At 42.3% G+C, this 19,240-nt stretch overlaps 2 protein-coding genes across 3 annotated transcripts in view; one reads left to right on the top strand and one right to left on the bottom strand.

The window, feature by feature from the left end:
• Positions 1 to 11,060, bottom strand: part of CYP3A90 (cytochrome P450, family 3, subfamily A, polypeptide) — a 35,434-nt gene extending 24,374 nt beyond the window's left edge. Inside the window, exons 1-2 of one of the 2 annotated variants that reach the window (NM_001204443.1) lie at positions 10,878 to 10,948; positions 7,171 to 7,264 (exon numbers count right to left, since the gene is read on the bottom strand). In NM_001204443.1, coding sequence (NP_001191372.1) covers positions 7,171 to 7,264; positions 10,878 to 10,948 — 165 coding nt within the window. Of the gene's footprint in view, positions 1 to 7,170; positions 7,265 to 10,877 lie in introns of both variants that reach the window. The other variant, XM_017964632.4, reaches the window with a different exon arrangement.
• The window catches only part of LOC100406412 (zinc finger and SCAN domain-containing protein 25), an 85,546-nt gene extending 72,903 nt beyond the window's left edge, over positions 1 to 12,643 (top strand). Inside the window, exon 7 of the mRNA XM_054248268.2 lies at positions 6,783 to 12,643. Within this exon, the coding sequence (XP_054104243.1) occupies positions 6,783 to 6,796 (14 nt within the window). The 3' untranslated portion in view covers positions 6,797 to 12,643. The remainder of the gene's footprint in view (positions 1 to 6,782) is intronic.
• The last annotated feature ends 6,597 nt before the right edge of the window (positions 12,644 to 19,240 follow it).

Genomic DNA, 19,240 nt, shown 5'->3' with positions numbered 1-19,240 from the left:
TTATGTCCTGGATGGTTTTCGCCTATGTTTTCTTCTAGTGTTTTTATGATGCTAGGTTTTATGTTTAAATCCTTAACCCATCTGGAGTCAATTTTAATATAAGGTGACAGAAAGGGGTCCAGTTTCTGCTTTCTGCACATGGCTAGCCAGTTTTCCCAACACCATTTATTAAACATGGAGTCCTTTCCCCATTGCTTATTTTTGTCAGGTTTGTCAAAGATCAGATGGTTGTAGATGTGTGGCATTGCCTCCAAGGCCTCTGTTCTGTTCCATTGGTCTATATCTCTGTTTTGGTACCAGTACCATGCTGTTTTGATTACTGTAGCCTTGTAGTATAGTTTGAAGTCAGGTAGTGTGAAGCCTCCAGCTTTTTTTTTTTTTTTTTCCCCTTAGGATTGTCTTGGCTATGTGGGCTCTTTTTTGGTTCCATATGAAGTTTAAGGTGGTTTTTTCCAATTATGTAAAGAAAGTCAATGGTAGCTTGATAAGGATCACGTTGAATCTACAAATTACTTGGGCAGTATGGCCATTTTCATGGAATTGATTCTTCCTAACCATGAGCATGGAATGTTTCTCTGTGTCCTCTCTTATTTCCTTGAGCTACAGTAGTTTGTAGTTCTCCTTGAAGAGGTCCTTCACATCCCTTTTTAGTTGTATTCCTGTGTATTTTATTCTCTTTGTAGCAATTGTGAATAGGAGTTCCCTCATTATTTGGCTCTCTTGTTTATCTGTTATTGGTGTATAGGAATGCTTTTGATTTTTGCACATTGATTTTGTCTCCTGAGTCTTTGCTGAAGTTGCTTATCAGCTTAAGGAATTTTTGGGCTGAGATGATGAGGTCTTCTAAATATACAATCATGTCATTTGCAGATAGAGACAATTTGACTCCCTCTTTTCCTAATTGAAAACCCCTCATTTCTTTCTTTTGCCTGATTGCCCTGGCCAGAACTTTCAGTATTGTATTGAATAGGAGTGGTGAGAGAGGCCATCCTTGTCTTGTGCTGGTTTTCAAAGGGAATGCTTCCAATTTTTGCCCATTCAGTATGGTATTTGCTGTGAATCTTTCATAAATAGCTCTTACTATTTTGAGATATGTTCCATTGATACCTAGTTTATTGAGAGTTTTTAGCATAAAGGGCTGTTTAATTTTGTCAAAGACCTTTGCATCAATTAAGACAAGCATGTGGTTTTTGTCTTTGGTTCTCTTTATGTGGTGGATTACATTTATAGATTTGTGTATGTTGAACCAGTCTTGTATGCCAGGGACGAAGCCAACTTGATCGTGATGGATAAGCTTTTTGATGTGCTGTTGGATTCGTTTTACCAATATTTTATTGAGGATTTTTGCATCAATGTTTATCATGGATATTGGCCTGATATTTTCTTTTTCAGTTGTGTCTCTGCCAGGTTTTGATATCAGGATGATGTTGGTCTCATAAAATGAGTTAGGAAGGATTCCCTTTTTTTGTATTGTTTGGAATAGTTTTAGAAAGAATGGTACCAGTTCCTCTTTGTACCTCTGGTAGAATTCAGCTGTGAACCTATATGGTCCTGATAGTTTTTGGTTGGTAGGCTGTTAATTGCTGCCTCAATTTCAGACCTTGTTATTGGTCTATTCAGGGATTCGACTTCTTCCTGGTTTAGTCTTGGGAGAGTGTAAGTGTCCAGGAATTTGTCAATTTCTACTAGATATACTGGATTATGTGCATAGAGGTGTTTAGTAATCTCTGATGGTAGTTTGTATTTCTGTGGGATAGGTGGTGATATCCCCTTTATTTTTTTTTTATTGTATTTATTTGATTCTTTTCTCTCTCTCTCTTTTTTTTTAAATTAGTCTGTCTAGAGTTCGATCTATTTTGTTGATTGTTTTAAAAAACCAGCTCCTGGATTTACTTTTTGAAGGGTTTTTTGCTGTCTCTTATCTTCTTCAGTTCTGCCATGATCTTAGTTATTTCTCGTCTTCTGCTAGCTTTTGATCTTGCTCCTTTAGCTCTTTCAATTTTGATGATAGGGTGTCGATTTTAGATATTTCCTTGCTTCTCATATGGACATTTATTGTTAAAATTTTCCTCTAGACAATGCTTTAAATGTGTCCCAGACATTCTGGTACATTGTGTCCTTGTTCTCACTGGTTTCGAAGAACATCTTTATTTCTGCCTTCATTTCATTCTTTATGTAGTCGACATTCAAGAGCCAGTTGTTCAAAGTTGTACAGTTCTGAGTTAGTTTCTTTTTTTATTTTATTTTATTTTTTTGAGACGAAGTTTCGCTCTTGTTACCCAGGCTCGAGTGCAATGGCGCGATCTCGGCTCACTGCAACCTCCGCCCCCTGGGTTCAGGCAATTCTCCTGCCTCAGCCTCCTGAGTAGCTGGGATTACAGGCACGCGCCACTGTGCCCAGCTAATTTTTTGTAATTTTTAGTAGAGACGGGGTTTCACCATGTTGACCAGGATGGTCTTGATCTGTTGACCTCATGATCCACCCACCTCGGCCTCCCAAAGTGCTGGGATTACAGGCTTGAGCCACCGTGCCTGACCCTGAGTTAGTTTCTTAATCCTGAGTTCTAATTTGATTGCCCTGTGGTCTGAGAGACTGTTTGTTATGATTTCTGTTCTTTTGTATTTGCTGAGGAGTGATTTACTTCCAATTTTGTGGTCAGTTTTAGAGTAGATGTGATGTGGTGCTGAGAAGAATGTATATTCTGTGGATTTGGGATGAAGCAATTCGTAAATGTCTATTAGGTTTTCTTGGTCCATATCTGAGTTCAAGTCTTGGATATCCTTGTTAATTTTCTGTCTTGTTGATCTGTCTAATATTGACAATGGAGTGTTAAAGTCTCCCAATATTATTGTGCGGGAGTCTAAGTCTCTTTGTAGTCATTAAGAACTTGCTTTATGTATCCGGGTGCTCCTGTATTGGGTGTGTATATATTTAGGATCATTAGCTCTTCTTGTTGCATTGATCCTTTTACCATTATGTAATTCCTTTCTTTGTCTCTTTTGATCTGTTTGTTTAAAGTCTATTTTATCAGAGACTAGGATTGCAACTCCTGCTTTTGTTTGCTCTTCATTTCCTTGGTAAATGTTCCTACATCCCTTTATTTTGAGCCTATGTGTATCCTTGCATGTCAGATAGTTTTGCTGGGTACAGCACACTGATGAGTTTTGACTTTTTATCAAATATGCCAGTCATTTTGTTTTGATTGGAGCAGTTAGTCCATTTACATTTAAGGTTAATATCATTATATGTGAATTTGATCCTGCCATTTTGATGCTAGCTGGTTGTTATGGCCATTAGTTGACACAGTTTCTTCATTGTGTTGATGGTCTTTACCATTTGGTATGTTTTTGGAGTGGGTGGTACTGGTTGTTCCTTTCTATGTTTAGTGCTTCCTTCAGGAGTCTTGTAAGGCAAGCCTGGTGGTGATGAAATCCCTGAGCAATTGCTTGTTTGTAAAAGGTTTTATTTCTCATTCACTTATGAAGCTTAGTTTGGCTGGATATGAAATTCTAGGTTGAAAGTTCTTTTCTTTAAGGATTTTGAATATTGCCTCCTACTCTCTTCTGGCTTGTAGGGTTTCTTCCCAGAAATCCCCTGTGAGTATGATGGGCTTCCCTTTGTGGGTAACCTGACCTTTCTCTCTGGCTGCCCTTAGCATTTTCTCCTTTATTTCAACCCTGGTGAATCTGATGATTATGTTCCTTGGAGTTGCTCTTCTTGAGGAATATCTTTGTGGCATTCCCTGTATTTCCTGGACTTGAATATTGGCCTGCCTAGCTAAGTTGGGAAGTTCTCCTGGATAATATCCTGAAGCGTGTTTTCCAGCTTGGATTTATTCTCTCCATCACATTCAGCTACACCTATCCAACATAGATTAAGTCTTTTCACATAAACTGATATTTCTTGGAGGGTTTGTTCATTTCTTTTTTACTCTTGTTTTTTTCTAATATTGCCTCTTGTTTTATTTCATTGAGTTGATCTTCAGTCTCTGATATCCTTTCTTCTGCTTGGTTGATTTGGCTATTGAAATTTGTGTATGCTTCGCAAAGTTCTCGTGCTGTGTTTTTCAGCTTTATCAGTTCATTTATATTCTTCTCTAAGCTGTTTATTCTAGTTAGCATTTCGTCAAACCCTTTTTCTTAGTTTCTTTGCATTGGATTAGAACATGTTATTTTAGCACTGTGAAGTTTGTTCTTACCCACTTTCTGAAGGCTGTTTCTGTCAATTCATCATCAGACTAATTCTCCATCCAGCCTTGATCCCTTGCTGGTGAGGAGTTGTGATCCCTTGGAGGAGGAGAGGCATTCTGGTTTTGGGTGTTTTCATCCTTTTTGTGCTGGTTTCTTCCCATCTTTGTGGACTTATCTACCTGTCATTTTTGTAGTTGGTGACTTTTAGATGGGGTCTGTGATTGGACATCCTTTTTTTGATGATGAAGTTATTTCTTTCTGTTTTTTAGTTTTCCTTCTAACAGGCCCTTCTGCTATAGGACTGCTGGTGGTTCACTCCAGACCCTGCTTGACTGGGGATCTCCTGTGGGGGCTGTAGAACAGTAGCAGTTGCTGTCATTTTCTTCTTCTGTTATAGTTGTCCCAGAAGGATACCCATCAGATGTCAGCCTTAGCTCTCCTTTATGAGGTGTCTCTTTGGATATACGGGGGTTGGGGAGCTGCTTGAGGAGACAGTCTGTCCCTTAGAGGAGCTCAAGTGCTGAGCTGTTACTCCATTCAGAGCTGCTGGGCAGGTATGTTTAAGTCTGTGGCAGTGGAACTCATAATCACCTTTTTTTCCCCAGATGCTCTGTCCTCGGAAGGTGGGGCTTTATTTATAAGTTCCTGATGTGCAGCTGCCTTTTTTCAGAGATGCCCTGCCTAGCAAAGAGGTAGCCTAGTCATACTCTGCCAGCAGAGACGTTGCTAAGCTGCCATGTGCTCTGCCCAGCTGCTGTGTGAACTTCCTTGTGGTTTTGGTTATAGAGGTATAGTTAGAAATGCCTCAGTAATTTTTTTTTTTTTTTTTTCCCGAGACAGAGTTTTGCTCTTGTTACCCAGACTGGAGTGCAATGGCGCGATCTCAGCTCACCGCAACCTCCGCCTCCTGGGTTCAGGCAATTCTCCAGCCTCAGCCTCCTGAGTAGCTGGGATTACAGGCATGCGCCACCATGCCCAGCTGATTTTTTTGTATTTTTAGTAGAGACGGGGTTTCACCATATTGACCAGGATGGTCTCGATCTCCTGACCTTGTGATCCACCCGCCTCGGCCTCCCAAAGTGCTGGGATTACAGGCTTGAGCCACCGCGCCCGGCCATGCCTCAGTAATTTAAGGTTAATATTGTTATGTGTTAATTTGATCCTGCAGTTTTAATGCTAGCTGGTTGTTTTTTTTGCCGTTAATTGATGCAGTTTCTTCATAGTGTCAATGGTTTTTACAATTTGGTATGTTTTTCTAGTAGCTGGTACTGGTTGTTACTTTTCATGTTTAGTGCTTCCTTCAGGAGCTCTTGTAAGGCAGGCCTGGACTTCCTTTCCAGTTTTCTAACTTAACACAGAAAAACTGGAGAAATGCTGCCTTTTGACATCACACCCAGAAAATTACAATGTGTGCTCTTGAGTTTTCACTTCTGAGACTTAAAAGCAAACTTCCCTCTGGCTGAGATTTAGCTGTGATGTTTTAACTATGTAAAATAGGTCCCAGAAATGTCATTCTACTACAAGTGTTGATCTGAGAAAGATGAAGAAGGGATTATTGCTTTTATTGTGGGAAAATTTTGTAGAATTCTCTAACATTAATCAGAAAACAGAGGCCTCAGCTCTGAGAGTTAGAATCTTAGAAACAAGCTTCAGGTACACAGGATAGGAAATCTGGGCCAGAGAGCAGCTTGCTGTTGCTGGCCATCTGGACATGAGCTGTGACTTTTCCTCCATGGGCCAGACCCTGGGCAGAGCCTCAGACCAGGGTAGCCACAAAGGCTCGGCCACAGTTCACAGTCCATGTGGCACATATGACATTCTGTTCAGTAAAATTAAACATTTAATAATTTTGACAAATTATTGCCTTTCTAATGATTTTTCATAAGTGGTCATATCTTTGTGTTACAAAAACACACATCGAATTTATTTTGTGCTTAAGTATCTGAGGTTGATAAGACAACCACCATCTCATCTCAGTTACATCCACTCCCTGCTCAGACTCACCCATAGGGTGCAGCCTTTGAAGGAAAAGAAGTGAAGCAGAACCCTCTTGTTCTTTCTCTCAGATATGCAAAAGATGTTATAACAGCTGGAGTAGAGCCATAGAAATACACCTAGAGAATTTAGCAGTACTTGAGAAAATTCAAGTAGGTGCAAATTTCCTGATGGTGAATACTTAAGTTGCCCAATAAACTAAAGTTTCCAAACTGCAGGATGAAGAGAGGGGGAAGGCCACTCATGAGCTCTTGCTACAAAGAGACAAGTTTGAATCTGGTGCACACAGATAATGAGCCACTACCAGGGCCTCCCTTTCTGCTTTTCTCTTAACATTAAGTAAGTATGACTGTACCTTTCTGGGAACCTGCAGGGAGCAAAAAGAAAATCCTATTTATGGTGCCACAGAGTCTTGCACATCAAGTCTTGAACATCAAGTGCTGATCGACTTGAGATCAGGGCTGTTCAACTGAGGCAAACCCGAGGCTCATGAGAATTAGCAAGAAAGCCCCAGGGTAAACCTGGCCATGCTCTGGGTGGAGTCTACACACCATTTCTTTTTGTTGTTTCTTTTCTTTTTTTTTTCTTTGAAACAGTTTTGCTCTGTTGACCAACCTGGAGTGCAGTGGCATGATCAATGCAGCCTTGACATCCTGAGTTCACGCAGTCCTCCCACCTCAGCATTCAGAGTAGCTGGGACTACAGGCCTGTGCTACTATATCATGCCCAGGTAATTTTTTCTTTCTTGAGACAGAGATCTCACTGTGTTGCGCAGGCTGGCCTCAAATTCCTGGACTCAAGTGATTTGCCAGCCTTGGCCTCACAAAATGCTGAGATTACAGGCATGACCCACCATGCCCAGTCCCACTATTTCTGAAAATGTGAAGCCTCAGAACTCCATCGCAAGGACGGGCATTTTCACTGATGGAGCTAAGCTGATGTTCGCAACCATAAGAAGCAAAAGAGGAAGCTCAAACAACTCACTTGACGATAGGACAAAACATTTCCAACAAAAGGCAGAGGTGCAGGTCCTGGAATTCCCAGTTTCTTAAAAATTCCATGTGAACGGGTCCCATATCTACGAAGTGAAACAGCAATCAGGTCATAGGGATTGTGACTTTATAGATTGGGAGGCTGATCAGTTACTGACTGAGGAACTTGGATGGTCAAGAGAGGGAGGTAATATGTACATGATAAATAATAACAGCAACTCCAGTGTCAGTAATCGCATTCACTCATCGGGTCCTTCCCTGACTCTGAGACACCCCAAAATCTCAATGATTCACTGAAAGCAGCTGAAGTCTTCATGGTCCCAGTCCTGGAGTGAATACTTGATAAATGTCCTCAAACATGAGTGCTCCTGAGAGATTAAGGTGGGAATTCTTCCAGGGCACTTCATTCCCTTATGTCTATTTAGTAAGTGGACTCTTCCCTGATTTGGGAATCCTCATCCTAGGTAGAAAGGGTGACTTTTTTTGTCTTCTGCACCGATGGTGAGATTTTGCATCACTGCATCCACTCTATGACAGAGGACCACCAAAAGCCTGTGGTGACACTGCCCTTACAATTTGCTCAGAGACTTTTGCACTTTTTCTTTCCTCTAAGCTCTGACCCTATTTTAGGATCTGGCCCTTCTTAAAGCTTGATTCACAGAGAGGCCTTGGAGGAGTCATGGAGTCCTTGTTTCTACAGATTGACAAGTGTGTTCATGGCTTCTGTTGGCCTTATGGAAATGTGGGCACTTTTCAGCTACACCTCAGTGTCTGTGGTCAGATGATCTGGTTGATTTGAGTTAATGAGGAGGATGGTTGACCCATATGTCCTTGAATGATGGTGTGCAGAAGAACCAACAACTAATACTTCTCAGGCAATACTCACCTGAGAAGCACAGTACCAGGCACACTCATCTTTTTCAAGGTGGTCAGTCAGACAGCAGTCAGTTCATTGCCTCTGTACAGGAACTATCTCTGAGGAAAAACCCATAAAGCCTGGCATTCGCTTTGGCAGGCCTGCCTGCAACTCATCTTTCATGAATCATGTACAAACTCTTCCAACTGAGGGTTCTGGATCTTTGTAGAACTTCCCCCTCTGTTGTGACTGAGGAATGGAAAACTGGAGGAAGAAGGGAGGCTGAAGGAAGAGGTTGCCAGACTCTGATTCAGCTGTGAGCTGCTAGTGCCATAAGGTTGGCTCCAGAGAGGCAAACTCCAAAAATGTGGCTGACAAAGATGATGTGCATAAAAGAATCCACATGCCTCATATGTGCTTTCAGCTAAAAGACAGAGAGGGGTCTTCTAAAGTCCAGGTACCTTCCTGTTGATAGCAAAAGATGCAGAATGGCATATAAGTAGAGATTAAATGTCCCAGAGAGTTGTATTAAGACCTTGTTTACTCTTCTTTAGAGTTCAGCCTTTAAGGCCGTATAGGTTCCAAACATTTTGTAAAAATCCAGTGACTCATAGTATGTGGTAAAATAAAATTGAGAAATTACATGAAGGGCGGAGTTTCGAGGACCCAGCAGGGACAGTTTGAGCAGGCCCAGTCACACATATGGTCCCTGCCCCAGAATAGTTAGTGGAAGTGCGTGCACCACCTGCCAACACCAGCGTGGCCTTGGGTTTTCCCACTTCCGTTCCCTCCTTTGTTTGCACAGCCATGGCAAATCAATGACACTAATCTCTGCCCTGAACTTTAAACAAGTTACCTGACCTCTCAGGTGAGGACAAGCTATTGAGTTAATGTGTCAGCAGCACTGGCCCCTGAGGAAAGATCTTGGCGAGTGTCTAGACTCACATGGTACCATGTCAAGGCAGAGGGTGAGCTGGGCGAAGTCTTTAGTTTCTTTCCAGCTGTCCTCTGTTTGGTAGAGTAATGCTGCTTTTGGTTCCAAGGAAGAGGCTAACAGAAAAGCCAGTCATCTATTGCACATCATCGCGTTGGCCTAAGGAGGACATGGTCTACACTACAGTTCCTGACTCCTGGGCTGCACCAGCATTGTCTGAGGCTAAGTAAGGTATTCTATGCCTGGCTGCTTAAATCTGTAGTGACAGCCCCACAACATGGCAGACCACACACAGAGTGACACAGATGGTGCCCGTGTCCAGGCTTGAAGCAGATGAGATGCCAACCTGTTTGCCCTTCGAGTGACCTCCACTGTGGAGCCCGGACCCATGACTATCTCTTTGGAGTTGTACCCTGAGAGCTGAGGAATATTTTATCACTTCATACTGATCCTATCTGGATGCTTTTGCTATTATCAGTGGCTCACAGTCTTGCTTATTTCCCTTCCCTGGGAGTGTAAGATAACCTGCTAAGCAGGTATATTAGAAAAGGAGGTATGAAGCTGTCAGGCAGGTGTATTTAAAAAGACATATGCAGTCTTGTCTTAGAGATATACATTTGTGCATTGGACTCATATTCCTGACGTTAGTCTGGAAAAGTGAGATTATTTTACCCACATTTATTTTCACAACTGCCAAACTAAGAGCCCTCTATCATCCAGAAGGAACATGCTGGAAATAGTCTATCCCCCAAAATTTCTGGTTTAAAAAATGAATGAATTTAAACCATATCAATTCAGTTTAAAATGTTAGAAAATGGAAACCATGTTGCCACAACCCATTGAATTCCTTAGCTTTCTGTGAAAGAGAGAAAATGAGGTTTATATTTCTATTTGTATGTCATTGTGGTTCTCTCTACTGTTAATAAAAGTCAACTTGAGGTAGAAGTCAGATGTGGTGGGTCGAGCCTCCACTGCCCACAGTGGAAAGTAACTCTTCTCTCTACCTGCTCTAGGATGCCAGGAATTCCACCACTGAGAGGATTCATCCTCCTGTACTGTAATGTAAAGGGGAAAAAATGTGTAAAATCCCAATTGGCTTTCACGGCTCCTGCCTTTTTGGGCTGCTGGCAGATATTCCCATTAGGTGAGAAACAAAGCTCTATATTAATCCTAGCCTCCGAGAGACTGGAGGAAAAAGATTAAAGAGTAAAGCTTCAAAACTTTCTCCAAGTCTCCTTTTCTCTAGAGATTAATCAGTGTAAGATAAATAGTTCTGTGTGTGACAGGGTGGAGGATTGAGTCATAGAAGAGAGCGGATTTTTCTAGGGTGTGGCAGAGGAAAGAGGGAAGAACCAAGGGTCAGCTTTCCATGAAGTCTTGGTGTTCCCTGGTGCCTTACGTAAATGACATCCTGGAGTGGAAGGCAGGGGAGCAGGAACCACCTGGTCCAAGGGGCCATAGTTCTACACATTTCTCTTAGCCGACACAGAACCCAGAAAATCAAGATAATGAGACAAAAACCCAAGCCACTCCCTCCTGTTCCCAGAATCCCCAGAGCCTGGGAAGGGGATGAGGATCACACTGGCTGTCATGTTCAGTAGTTTGTAATCAGCCTCTGCCGTGTTTTCATTGATTAGTCTAGGTTGAATCTAAGCTAATCGATCATTCCCACCACCAAATGCTGTCCCGAAACTCTCCTAGTCACCGAAATTAGACGGTGGATGGAAGAAATGCTTATTTTTTCATAGAGCTGCGTATGCTCAATAACCTCTGTGTTTGTAGCTTCCAACACTTAAGCTACTTCTCGTTGAACATCTCTTTTGATCTTCAAAGCAGATAAGGGAAAAGGGGCCTGATTAGCACCCCAATTCCAAGGAAACAGAGGAGAGGAGCCTGGATAGTTACTCACAGATAGAGGAGCACCAGGCTGAGAGCCAGGAGAAGCCAGGTTTCCACTGCCAAATTTGGGATGAGGTCCATCGCCACTTTTCTTCCTTGACTGTATCCTCTGAGTTTTCCTTTCAGTTGTGTGCTGCTGTTTGCTGGTCTGTGTGCCTGGCCCTTCCCTGCCCTGCACAGCAGTCATTCAGCCAAGGAGGCGGGGTTGCAGCTGTAGCCAGTAGCAAAGGATCAGACACACCCCTTTGCTGACCTCCTGTGAGTTCATATTCTATGAGGAATCATAAACAACTTAATCAGTGTTATCAGAGAGTCCAAGGGTTCTAGTTTTTATCAGAAACTCAAGTGGAGCTATTGGCATGAAATCTATTAAATCTTTCACTTACCCTTGTCTCCATGGCTGTCCTCATTCCAGAATACTTGAAATCCATCCCAAAAGCCACACCTACAGATCTTTACCCATGCAGTAACCTCTGCCTGGTGTGTACCTATGCCCCCTAGATGGGTCCTACACATCTTTCAAGGCCGACCAGATAGGCCCTTTCTATTAATGTCTTTCCTTACCAACTCTCTTACACAAATGTAACCATTTTCTCCTCTGGGTTCCTCCTATACCCCTCTCGCAGTCCTATGGTCCTTTTTCCTCTCTACCATCATTGTGGGTTTCTGTGCCTGTTTCCCTTAGCAGAGGTGAGCTTCTCAAGGGCACAGTGTGGTATTATTTGTTGTCATGACCCTGGTCCCTAGCAGCGTACTGTACACACAGTGGGTGTCCAGAAGGGTTGGTGGAGTTGACTTGGGTGAGATTGCTGGGCCCCTGGGTGTCATGCCCTCTGGCTCTGGTGACAGCAATACTAATCGTTGTTTATGACTCAAATGCTGCCAGCTCTGTGTTCCAACTCATGCAATTGGTCTTGTTCTGAAAAGGAAAATAAAAGAAGACATGTTCTGCCACTTAATTCCTCCGAAGGTAACATAACAGGAAGCGACTTACCTGTAGGCTTGCACTGAATGTGTCAAGGGAGATACTATGTATCTGTTGGGGGATGTAGCAATGGAGGTAGGGTTTACAGTGTGCCTCCACAAACTAGTTATAAGTAATGTATAAAAGAAATCAGGGCCGGGTGCAGTGGCTCAAGCCTGTAATCCCAGCACTTTGGGAGGCCAAGGCGGGTGGATCAACGAGGTCAAGAGATCAAGACCATCCTGGCCAACATGGTGAAACTTTGTCTCTACTAAAAATACAAAAAAATTAGCTGGGCATGGTGGCGTGTGCCTGTGATCCCAGCTACTCAGGAGGCTGAGGCAGGAGAATTGCCTGAACCCAGGAGGTGGAGGTTGTGGTGAGCCGAGATCGCGCCATTGCACTCCAGCCTGGGTAACAAGAGCGAAACTCCGTCTCAAAAAAAAAAAAAAAAAAAGAAAGAAATCAAATCAGGAATAATAAACTGCGGAAGGCTGCAGAGACCTCTGGGGAGGAAGGCATGTTCCCAGGAACAGAATGGCCCAAGCTCTAATACTCTAATCATAGTGCCCAAGGATATAACACTCCCTTGAAGCATGGAATGTAACCAGGCGTGTAGGTTCCTTGCTAAGCCCACTCCCACTGCACTATCTATTGATAAACATACACTTTTAGTTCTTCAGAAACTCACATAAACCACCACTGCTATAAATTTTATGTTTTATGTACAGCCTTTCTTCACCGATCCATTTTACCACCTGCATTATAGATAAAAGTTACCATTGTGTTCAATAAATATTGTGGAAACCGGAGCTTGGGGCCTTCACTGCTTGCAGTATAAAGTGATGGTCTCCTGGTCCTACTTTCATTCCTTTTTTTTTTTTTAATTGTACTTTAGGTTTTGGGGTACGTGCGCCGATCATGCAGGATTGTTGTATAGGTACATACATGGCAATGTGGTTTGCTGCCTTCATCCCCTCCATCACCTATATCTGGCATTTCTCCCCATGTATCCCTCCCCAACCTCCCAACCCCTGATACTGTCCCTCCCCTGCCCTTCTCAGGGACCCTAGTGTGTGATTCTCCCTCCCTGTGTCCATTTGTTCCCATTGTTCAACACCCACCTATGAGTGAGAACATGCAGTGTTTGATTTTCTGTTCTTTTGTCAGTTTGCTAAGAATGATGGTTTTGAGATTCATCCATGTCCCTACAAAGGACATGAACTCATACTTTTTTATGGTTGCATAGGATTCCATGGTGTAAATGTGCCATGTTTTTCTTGTCCAGTCTATCATTGATGGGCATTTGGGTTGGTTCCAGGTCTTTGCTATCGTAAACAGTGTTGCAATGAACATATGTGTGCATGTGTATTTATAATAGAACGATTTCTAATCCTTTGGGTATATACTCAGTAATGAGATTGCTGGTTAAAATGGAATTTCTATTTCTAGGTCCTTGAGCAATTGCCATACTGTCTTCCACAATGGTTGAACTAATTTACACTCCCACCAACAGTGTAAAAGTTTTCCTATTTCTCCACATCCTCTCCAGCATTTGTTGTCTCCAGATTTTTTAAATGATCAGCAGATATTAGCCCTTTGTCAGATGGGTAGATTGCAAAAAATTTTCCCCATTCTGTTGGTTGCCAGTTCACTTTAATGATTGTTTCTTTTGCTGTGCAGAAGCTCTAGAGTTTAATTAGATCCCATTTGTCTATTTTGGCTTTTGTTGCCAATGCTTTTGGTGTTTTAGTCATGAAGTCCTTGCCTATGCCTATGTCCTGAATGCTTTTGCCTAGGTTTTCTTCTAGGGTTTTTATGGTGTTAGGTCTTATGTTTAAGTCTTTAATTCATCTGGAGTTAATTTTAGTGTAAGGTGTCAGGAAGGGGTCCAGTTTCTGCTTTCTGCACATGGCTAGCCAGTTTTCCCAACCCCATTTATTAAACAGGGAATCCCCAGTGTGTGATGTTTTGGTCATGTTTGTCAAAGATCAGATGGTTGTAGTTGTGTGGCATTGCCTCCAAGGCCTCTTTTCTGTTCCATTGGTCTATATCTCTGTTTGGATACCAGTACCATGCTGTTTTGATTACTGTAGCCTTGTAGTATAGTTTGAGGTTAGATAGCATAATGCCTCTGGCTTTGTTCTTTTTGATTAGGATTATCTTGGCTATGGGGGCTCTCTTTTGGTTCCTTACAAACTTTAAGGTGTTTTTTTCAGTTCTATGAAGAAGGTCATTGGTAGCTTGATGGGAATAGCATTGAACCTATAAATTACTTTGGTGAGTATGGCCATTTTCATGATATTGATTCTTCCTAACCATCAGCATGGAATGTTTTTCCATCTGTTTGTGTCCTCTCTTATTTCCTTTTGTAGTTCTCCTTGAAGATGTCCTTTACATCCTTTGTTACTTGTATTCCTAGGTATTTTGTTCTCTTTGTAGCAATTGTGAATGGGAGTTCACTCATGATTTGGCTCTCTGTTAGTCTGTTATTGGTTTATAGGAATGCTTGTGATTTCTGCACATTGATTTTGTATTCTGAGACTTTGCTGAAGTTGCTTATCAGTTTAAGGAGATTTTGGGCTGAGATGGTAGGGTCTGCTAAATATACAATCATGTTTTCTACAAATAGAGAGAATTGGACTTCCTCCTTTCCTAATTGAATAGTGTTATTTTTTTTTTCTTGCCTAATTGCTCTGGCTAGAACTTCCAAAACGATATTGAATAGGAATGGTTAGAGAGGGCATCCTTGTCTTGTGCCAAATTTCAAAGGGAATGCTTTCAGTTTTTGCTTATTCAGTATTGATATTCGCTGTGGGTTTGTCGTAAATAGCTTTCATTATTTTGAGATACGTTTTTTCTATACCTAGTTTATTGAGAGTTTTTAGCATAAAGGGCTGTTGAATTTTATGGAAAGCCTTCTCTGCATCTATCGAGATAATCATGTTTTTGGCTTTGGTTCTGTTTATATGGTTGAGTACATTTTAGACTCGTGTATGTTGAACCAGCCTTGCATCCCCAGGATGAAGCCTACTTGATTGTGATGGATAAGCTTTTTGATGTGCTGTTGCAATCAGTTTGCCAGTATTTTATTGAAGATTTTTGCATCTATGTTCGTTAAGGATGTAGACCTGAAGTTTTCTTTTCTTGTTGAGTCTCTGCCAGGTTTTGGTATCAGGATGATGTTGGTCTCATAAAATGATTGGGGAAGGATTCCCTCTTTTTGGATTGTTTGGAATAGTTTCAGAAGGAATGGTACCAACTCCTCTTTGTACATCTGGTAGAATTTGGCTGTGAACCCATCTGGACCTGGACTTTTTTTGGTTGGTAGGCTATTAATCACTGCCTCAACATCAGCCCTTGTTATTGGTCTGTTCAAGGTTTCAAATTCTTCCTGGTTGAGTCTTGGGAGGGTGTAGGTGTCCAGGAATTGACCCATTTCTTCCTGGTTTACTGGTTTATGTGCATAGAGTTGTTTGTAGTAATCTCTGATGGTAGTTTGTATTTCTTTGGAATGGGTGGTGATATCCCCTTTATCGTTTTTTATTGTATCTATTTGATTCTTTTTTTTTTTCTTTTTTATTAATCTGGCTAGTGGTCTATTTTGTTGATATTTTAAAAAAACCAGCTCCTGGATTTATTGATTTTTTGAAGGGTTTTTGTGTCTCTATCTCCTTCAGTTCTGCCATGATGTTAGTTATTTTTTGTCTTCTGCTAGCTTTTGAGTTTTTTTTTTATCTTGCTCCTCAAGCTCTTTCAATTTTGATGATGTGTTGTCAAATTTAGATCTTTCCTTGCTTCTCATGTGGGCATTTATTGCTGTAAATTTTCATCTAGACCCTGCTTTAAAAGTGTCCCAGAGGCTGGGCGCGGTGGCTCAAGCCTGTAATCCCAGCACTTTGGGAGGCCAAGGCGGGTGGATCACGAGGTCAAGAGATCGAGACCATCCTGGTCAACATGGTGAAACCCCGTCTCTACTAAAAATACAAAAAATTAGCTGGGCATGGTGGCGCGTGCCTGTAATCCCAGCTACTTGGGAGGCTGAGGCAGGAGAATTGCCTGAACCCAGGAGGCGGAGGTTGCGGTGAGCCGAGATCACGCCATTGCACTCCAGCCTGGGTAACAAGAGCGAAACTCTGTCTCAAAAAAAAAAAAAAAAAAGAAAAAGTGTCCCAGAGATTCTGGTACTTTGTGTCTTTGTTCTTGTTGGTTTCAAAGAACATCTTTATTTCTGCCTTTATTTTATTGTTTATCCAGTCGACATTTAGGAGCGAGTTGTTCAGTTTCCATGAAGTTGTGCAGTTCTGAGTTCGTTTCTTCATCCTGAGTTCTAATTTGATTGCCCTGTGGCCTGAGAGACTGTTATGATTTCCATTCTTTTGCATTTGCTGAGGAGTGATTTGCTTCCTATTGTGTGGTCAATTTTAGAGTAGGTGCAATGTGATGTTGAGAAGAATGTATATTCCGTGGAATTGGGGTGGAGATTTCTGTAGATGTCTATTAGGTCCATTTGGTCCAGATCTGAGTTCAAGTCCTGGATATCCTTGTTAATTCCCTGTCTCATTGATCTGCCTGATGTTGACAGTGGAGTGATAAAGTTTCCCACTATTATTGTATGGGAGTCTAATCTCTTTGTAGGTCATTAAGAACTTGCTTTATGTATCTGGGTGCTCCTGTATTGGGTGCTTATATATTTGGGATCATTAGCTCTTGTTGCATTGATCCTTTTACCATTATGTAGTGCTCTTTGTCTCTTTTGATCTTTGTTGGTTTAATGTCTATTTTATCAGAGACTAGCATTGCAACTTTTGCTTTTTTTGCTCTCCATTTGCTTGGTAAATTTTCCTCCCTCCCTTTATTTTTAGCCAATGTGTGTCCTTGCATATGAGATTGGTTTCCTGAATACAGCACACTGATGGGTTTTGGCTTTTTATCCAATTTGCCAGTCATTGTTTTTTGGTTGGGGCATTCAGTCCATTTACATTTAGGGTTAATCTTGTTATGTGTGAATTTGATCCTGCCATTTTGATGCTAGCTGGATGTTTTGCTCCTTAGTTGTCTCATTTTCTTCATTGTGTCAATGGTCTTTACCGTTTGATACATTTTTGGAGGGTAGTACTACTTGTTCCTTTCTACGTTTAGTGCTTCTTTCAGGAACTCTTGTAAGGCAAGCCTGGTGGTGATGGAATCTCTCAGCAATTGCTTCTCCATAAAGGATTTTATTTCTCCTTTGCTTATGAAGGTTAGTTTAGCTGGATATGAAATTCTAGGTTGAAAGGTCTTTTCTTTAAGGATGTTGGCCCCCACTCTCTTCCAACTTGTAGGGTTTCTGCTGAGAGGTCCACTGTGAGTCTGATCGGCTTCCCTTTGTGGGTAACCCAACCTTTCTCTCTGGCTGCCCTTAGCATTTTTTCCTTCATTTCAACCCTGGCAAATCTGACAATTATGTGCCTTGGGGTTGCTCTTCTTGAGGAATATCTTTGTGGTGTTCCCTGTATTTTCTGGACTTGGATGTTGGCCTGCTTTGCTAGGTTGGGGAAGTTCTCTTGGATAATATCTGAAGAGTGTTTTCCAGCTTGGATTCATTCTCTCCATCATATTCAGGTACACATATCAAACGTAGATTATGTCTTTTCACATAATCTCATATTTCTTTGAGGATTTGTTCATTTCTTTTCACTTTTTTTCTCTAATATTGCCTTCTTTATTTCATTGGGTTGATCTTCAATCTCTGACATCCTTTCTTCTGCTTGGTCAGTTTGGCTATTGAAACTTGTGCATGCTTCATGAAGTTCTCATGCTGTGATTTTGATCTCCATCAGGTCGTCTATGTTCTTCTCTAAACTGTTTAGTCAGCATTTCATCTAACCTTTTTTCAAGGTTCTTAGCTTTCTTGCATTATAGAACATGCTTCTTTAGCTCAGAGAAGTTTGTTATAACTCACCTTCTGAAGCCGCTTCTGTAATTTCATCAAACTCATTTTTCATTCAGTTTTGTTCCCTTGCTGGTGAGGAGTTGTCATCTGGATGAAAAAAGAGTTGGAGAAGAGGCATTCTGGTTTTTGGAGTTTTCAGCCATTTTGTGCTGGTTTCTTCCTATCTTTGTGGATGTATCTGCCTTTGGTCTTTGAGGTCAGTGACCTCTAGATGGGGTCTCTGAGTGGATATCTTTTTTGTTGATGTTGAAACTATTTCTTTCTGTTTGTTAGTTTTCCTTCTAACAGTAGGCCCCTTTGCTGCAGTTCTGCTGGAGTTTGCTGGAGGTCCACTCCAGACCCTGCTTGCCTAGGAATCACCAGCGGAGGCTGCAGAACAGCAAAGATTGCTGCCTGTTCCTTCCCTTGGTAGCTTCTTCCCAGAGGGGTTCCCGCCAGATGCCAGCCTGAGCTCTCCTGTATGAGGTGCAGTCGGCCCCCTACTGGGGGGTGTCCCCCCAGTCAGGATACACAGGAGTCAAGGAGCCCCTTGAGGATGCAGTCTGTCCCTCATCAGAGCTTGAATGCTGTGTTGGGAAATCCACTGCTGTCTTCAGAGCTGCCAGGCAGAAACATTTAGGTCTGCTGAAGCTACCCATTACTGCTTGTTTTCCCAGGTGCTCTGTCTTAGGAAGGTTTGGGCTTTATTTATAAGCCCCTGACAGGCTGCTGCCTTTTTTCAGAGATGCCTTGTCCAGTGAGGAGGGAGTCTAGTGAAACAATCTGTCTGCAGAGGCCTTGCTGAGCTGCCATGGGCTCAGCACAGTTCAGACTTCCCAGTAACTTTGTTTATACTCTTAGGTTGAAACCTGCCAAGCTCCAAAGTCTCAGGTTGAGCTAAGACTGCTGTGCTGGCTGCAAGAATTTCAAGCCAGTAGATCTTAGCTTGCTGGTCTCCATGGTGGTGGGACCCATTGAGCCAGATCACTTGGCTTCATGGCTTCAGCCCCCTTCCAGTGGAGTGAACGCTTCTGTCTTGCTGGTGTTCTAGGCACCACTGGGGTATGAAAAAAAAGGCTGCTGTGGCTAGGTCGGTTTCTGCCCAAATGGCCACCCAGTTTTACACTGGAAACCCAAGGCCCTGGTGGTTGTATAGGTACTGGAGGGAATCTTCTGGTCTGTGGGTTGTGAAGACCATAGGAAAAGTTCAGTGTCTGGGCTGGAGTACAGGGAACATTCTCTAATGGCTTTCCTTGGCTAGAAGAGGGAGTTCCCCAGCTCCTTGCATTTCCTGGGTGAGGCAATGCCCCACCCTGCTTTGGCTCACCCTCCTCGGGCTGCACCTACTGCCCTACCAGTCCCAGTGTGCTACTGTCCTACCAGTCCTCAGTTGGAAATGTGGAAATACCCACCTTCTACAGTAATCTCTCTGGGAGCTATGCACTGGAGCTGTTCCTATTTGGCCACCTTGCCCAGGGACTAAATTTGAGGATTA

The sequence above is a fragment of the Callithrix jacchus genome, chromosome 2, assembly GCF_049354715.1.
Source record: "Callithrix jacchus isolate 240 chromosome 2, calJac240_pri, whole genome shotgun sequence".
Classification (NCBI taxonomy): Eukaryota; Metazoa; Chordata; class Mammalia; order Primates; family Cebidae; genus Callithrix; species Callithrix jacchus.
This window is presented reverse-complemented; position numbering and strand designations above follow the sequence as displayed.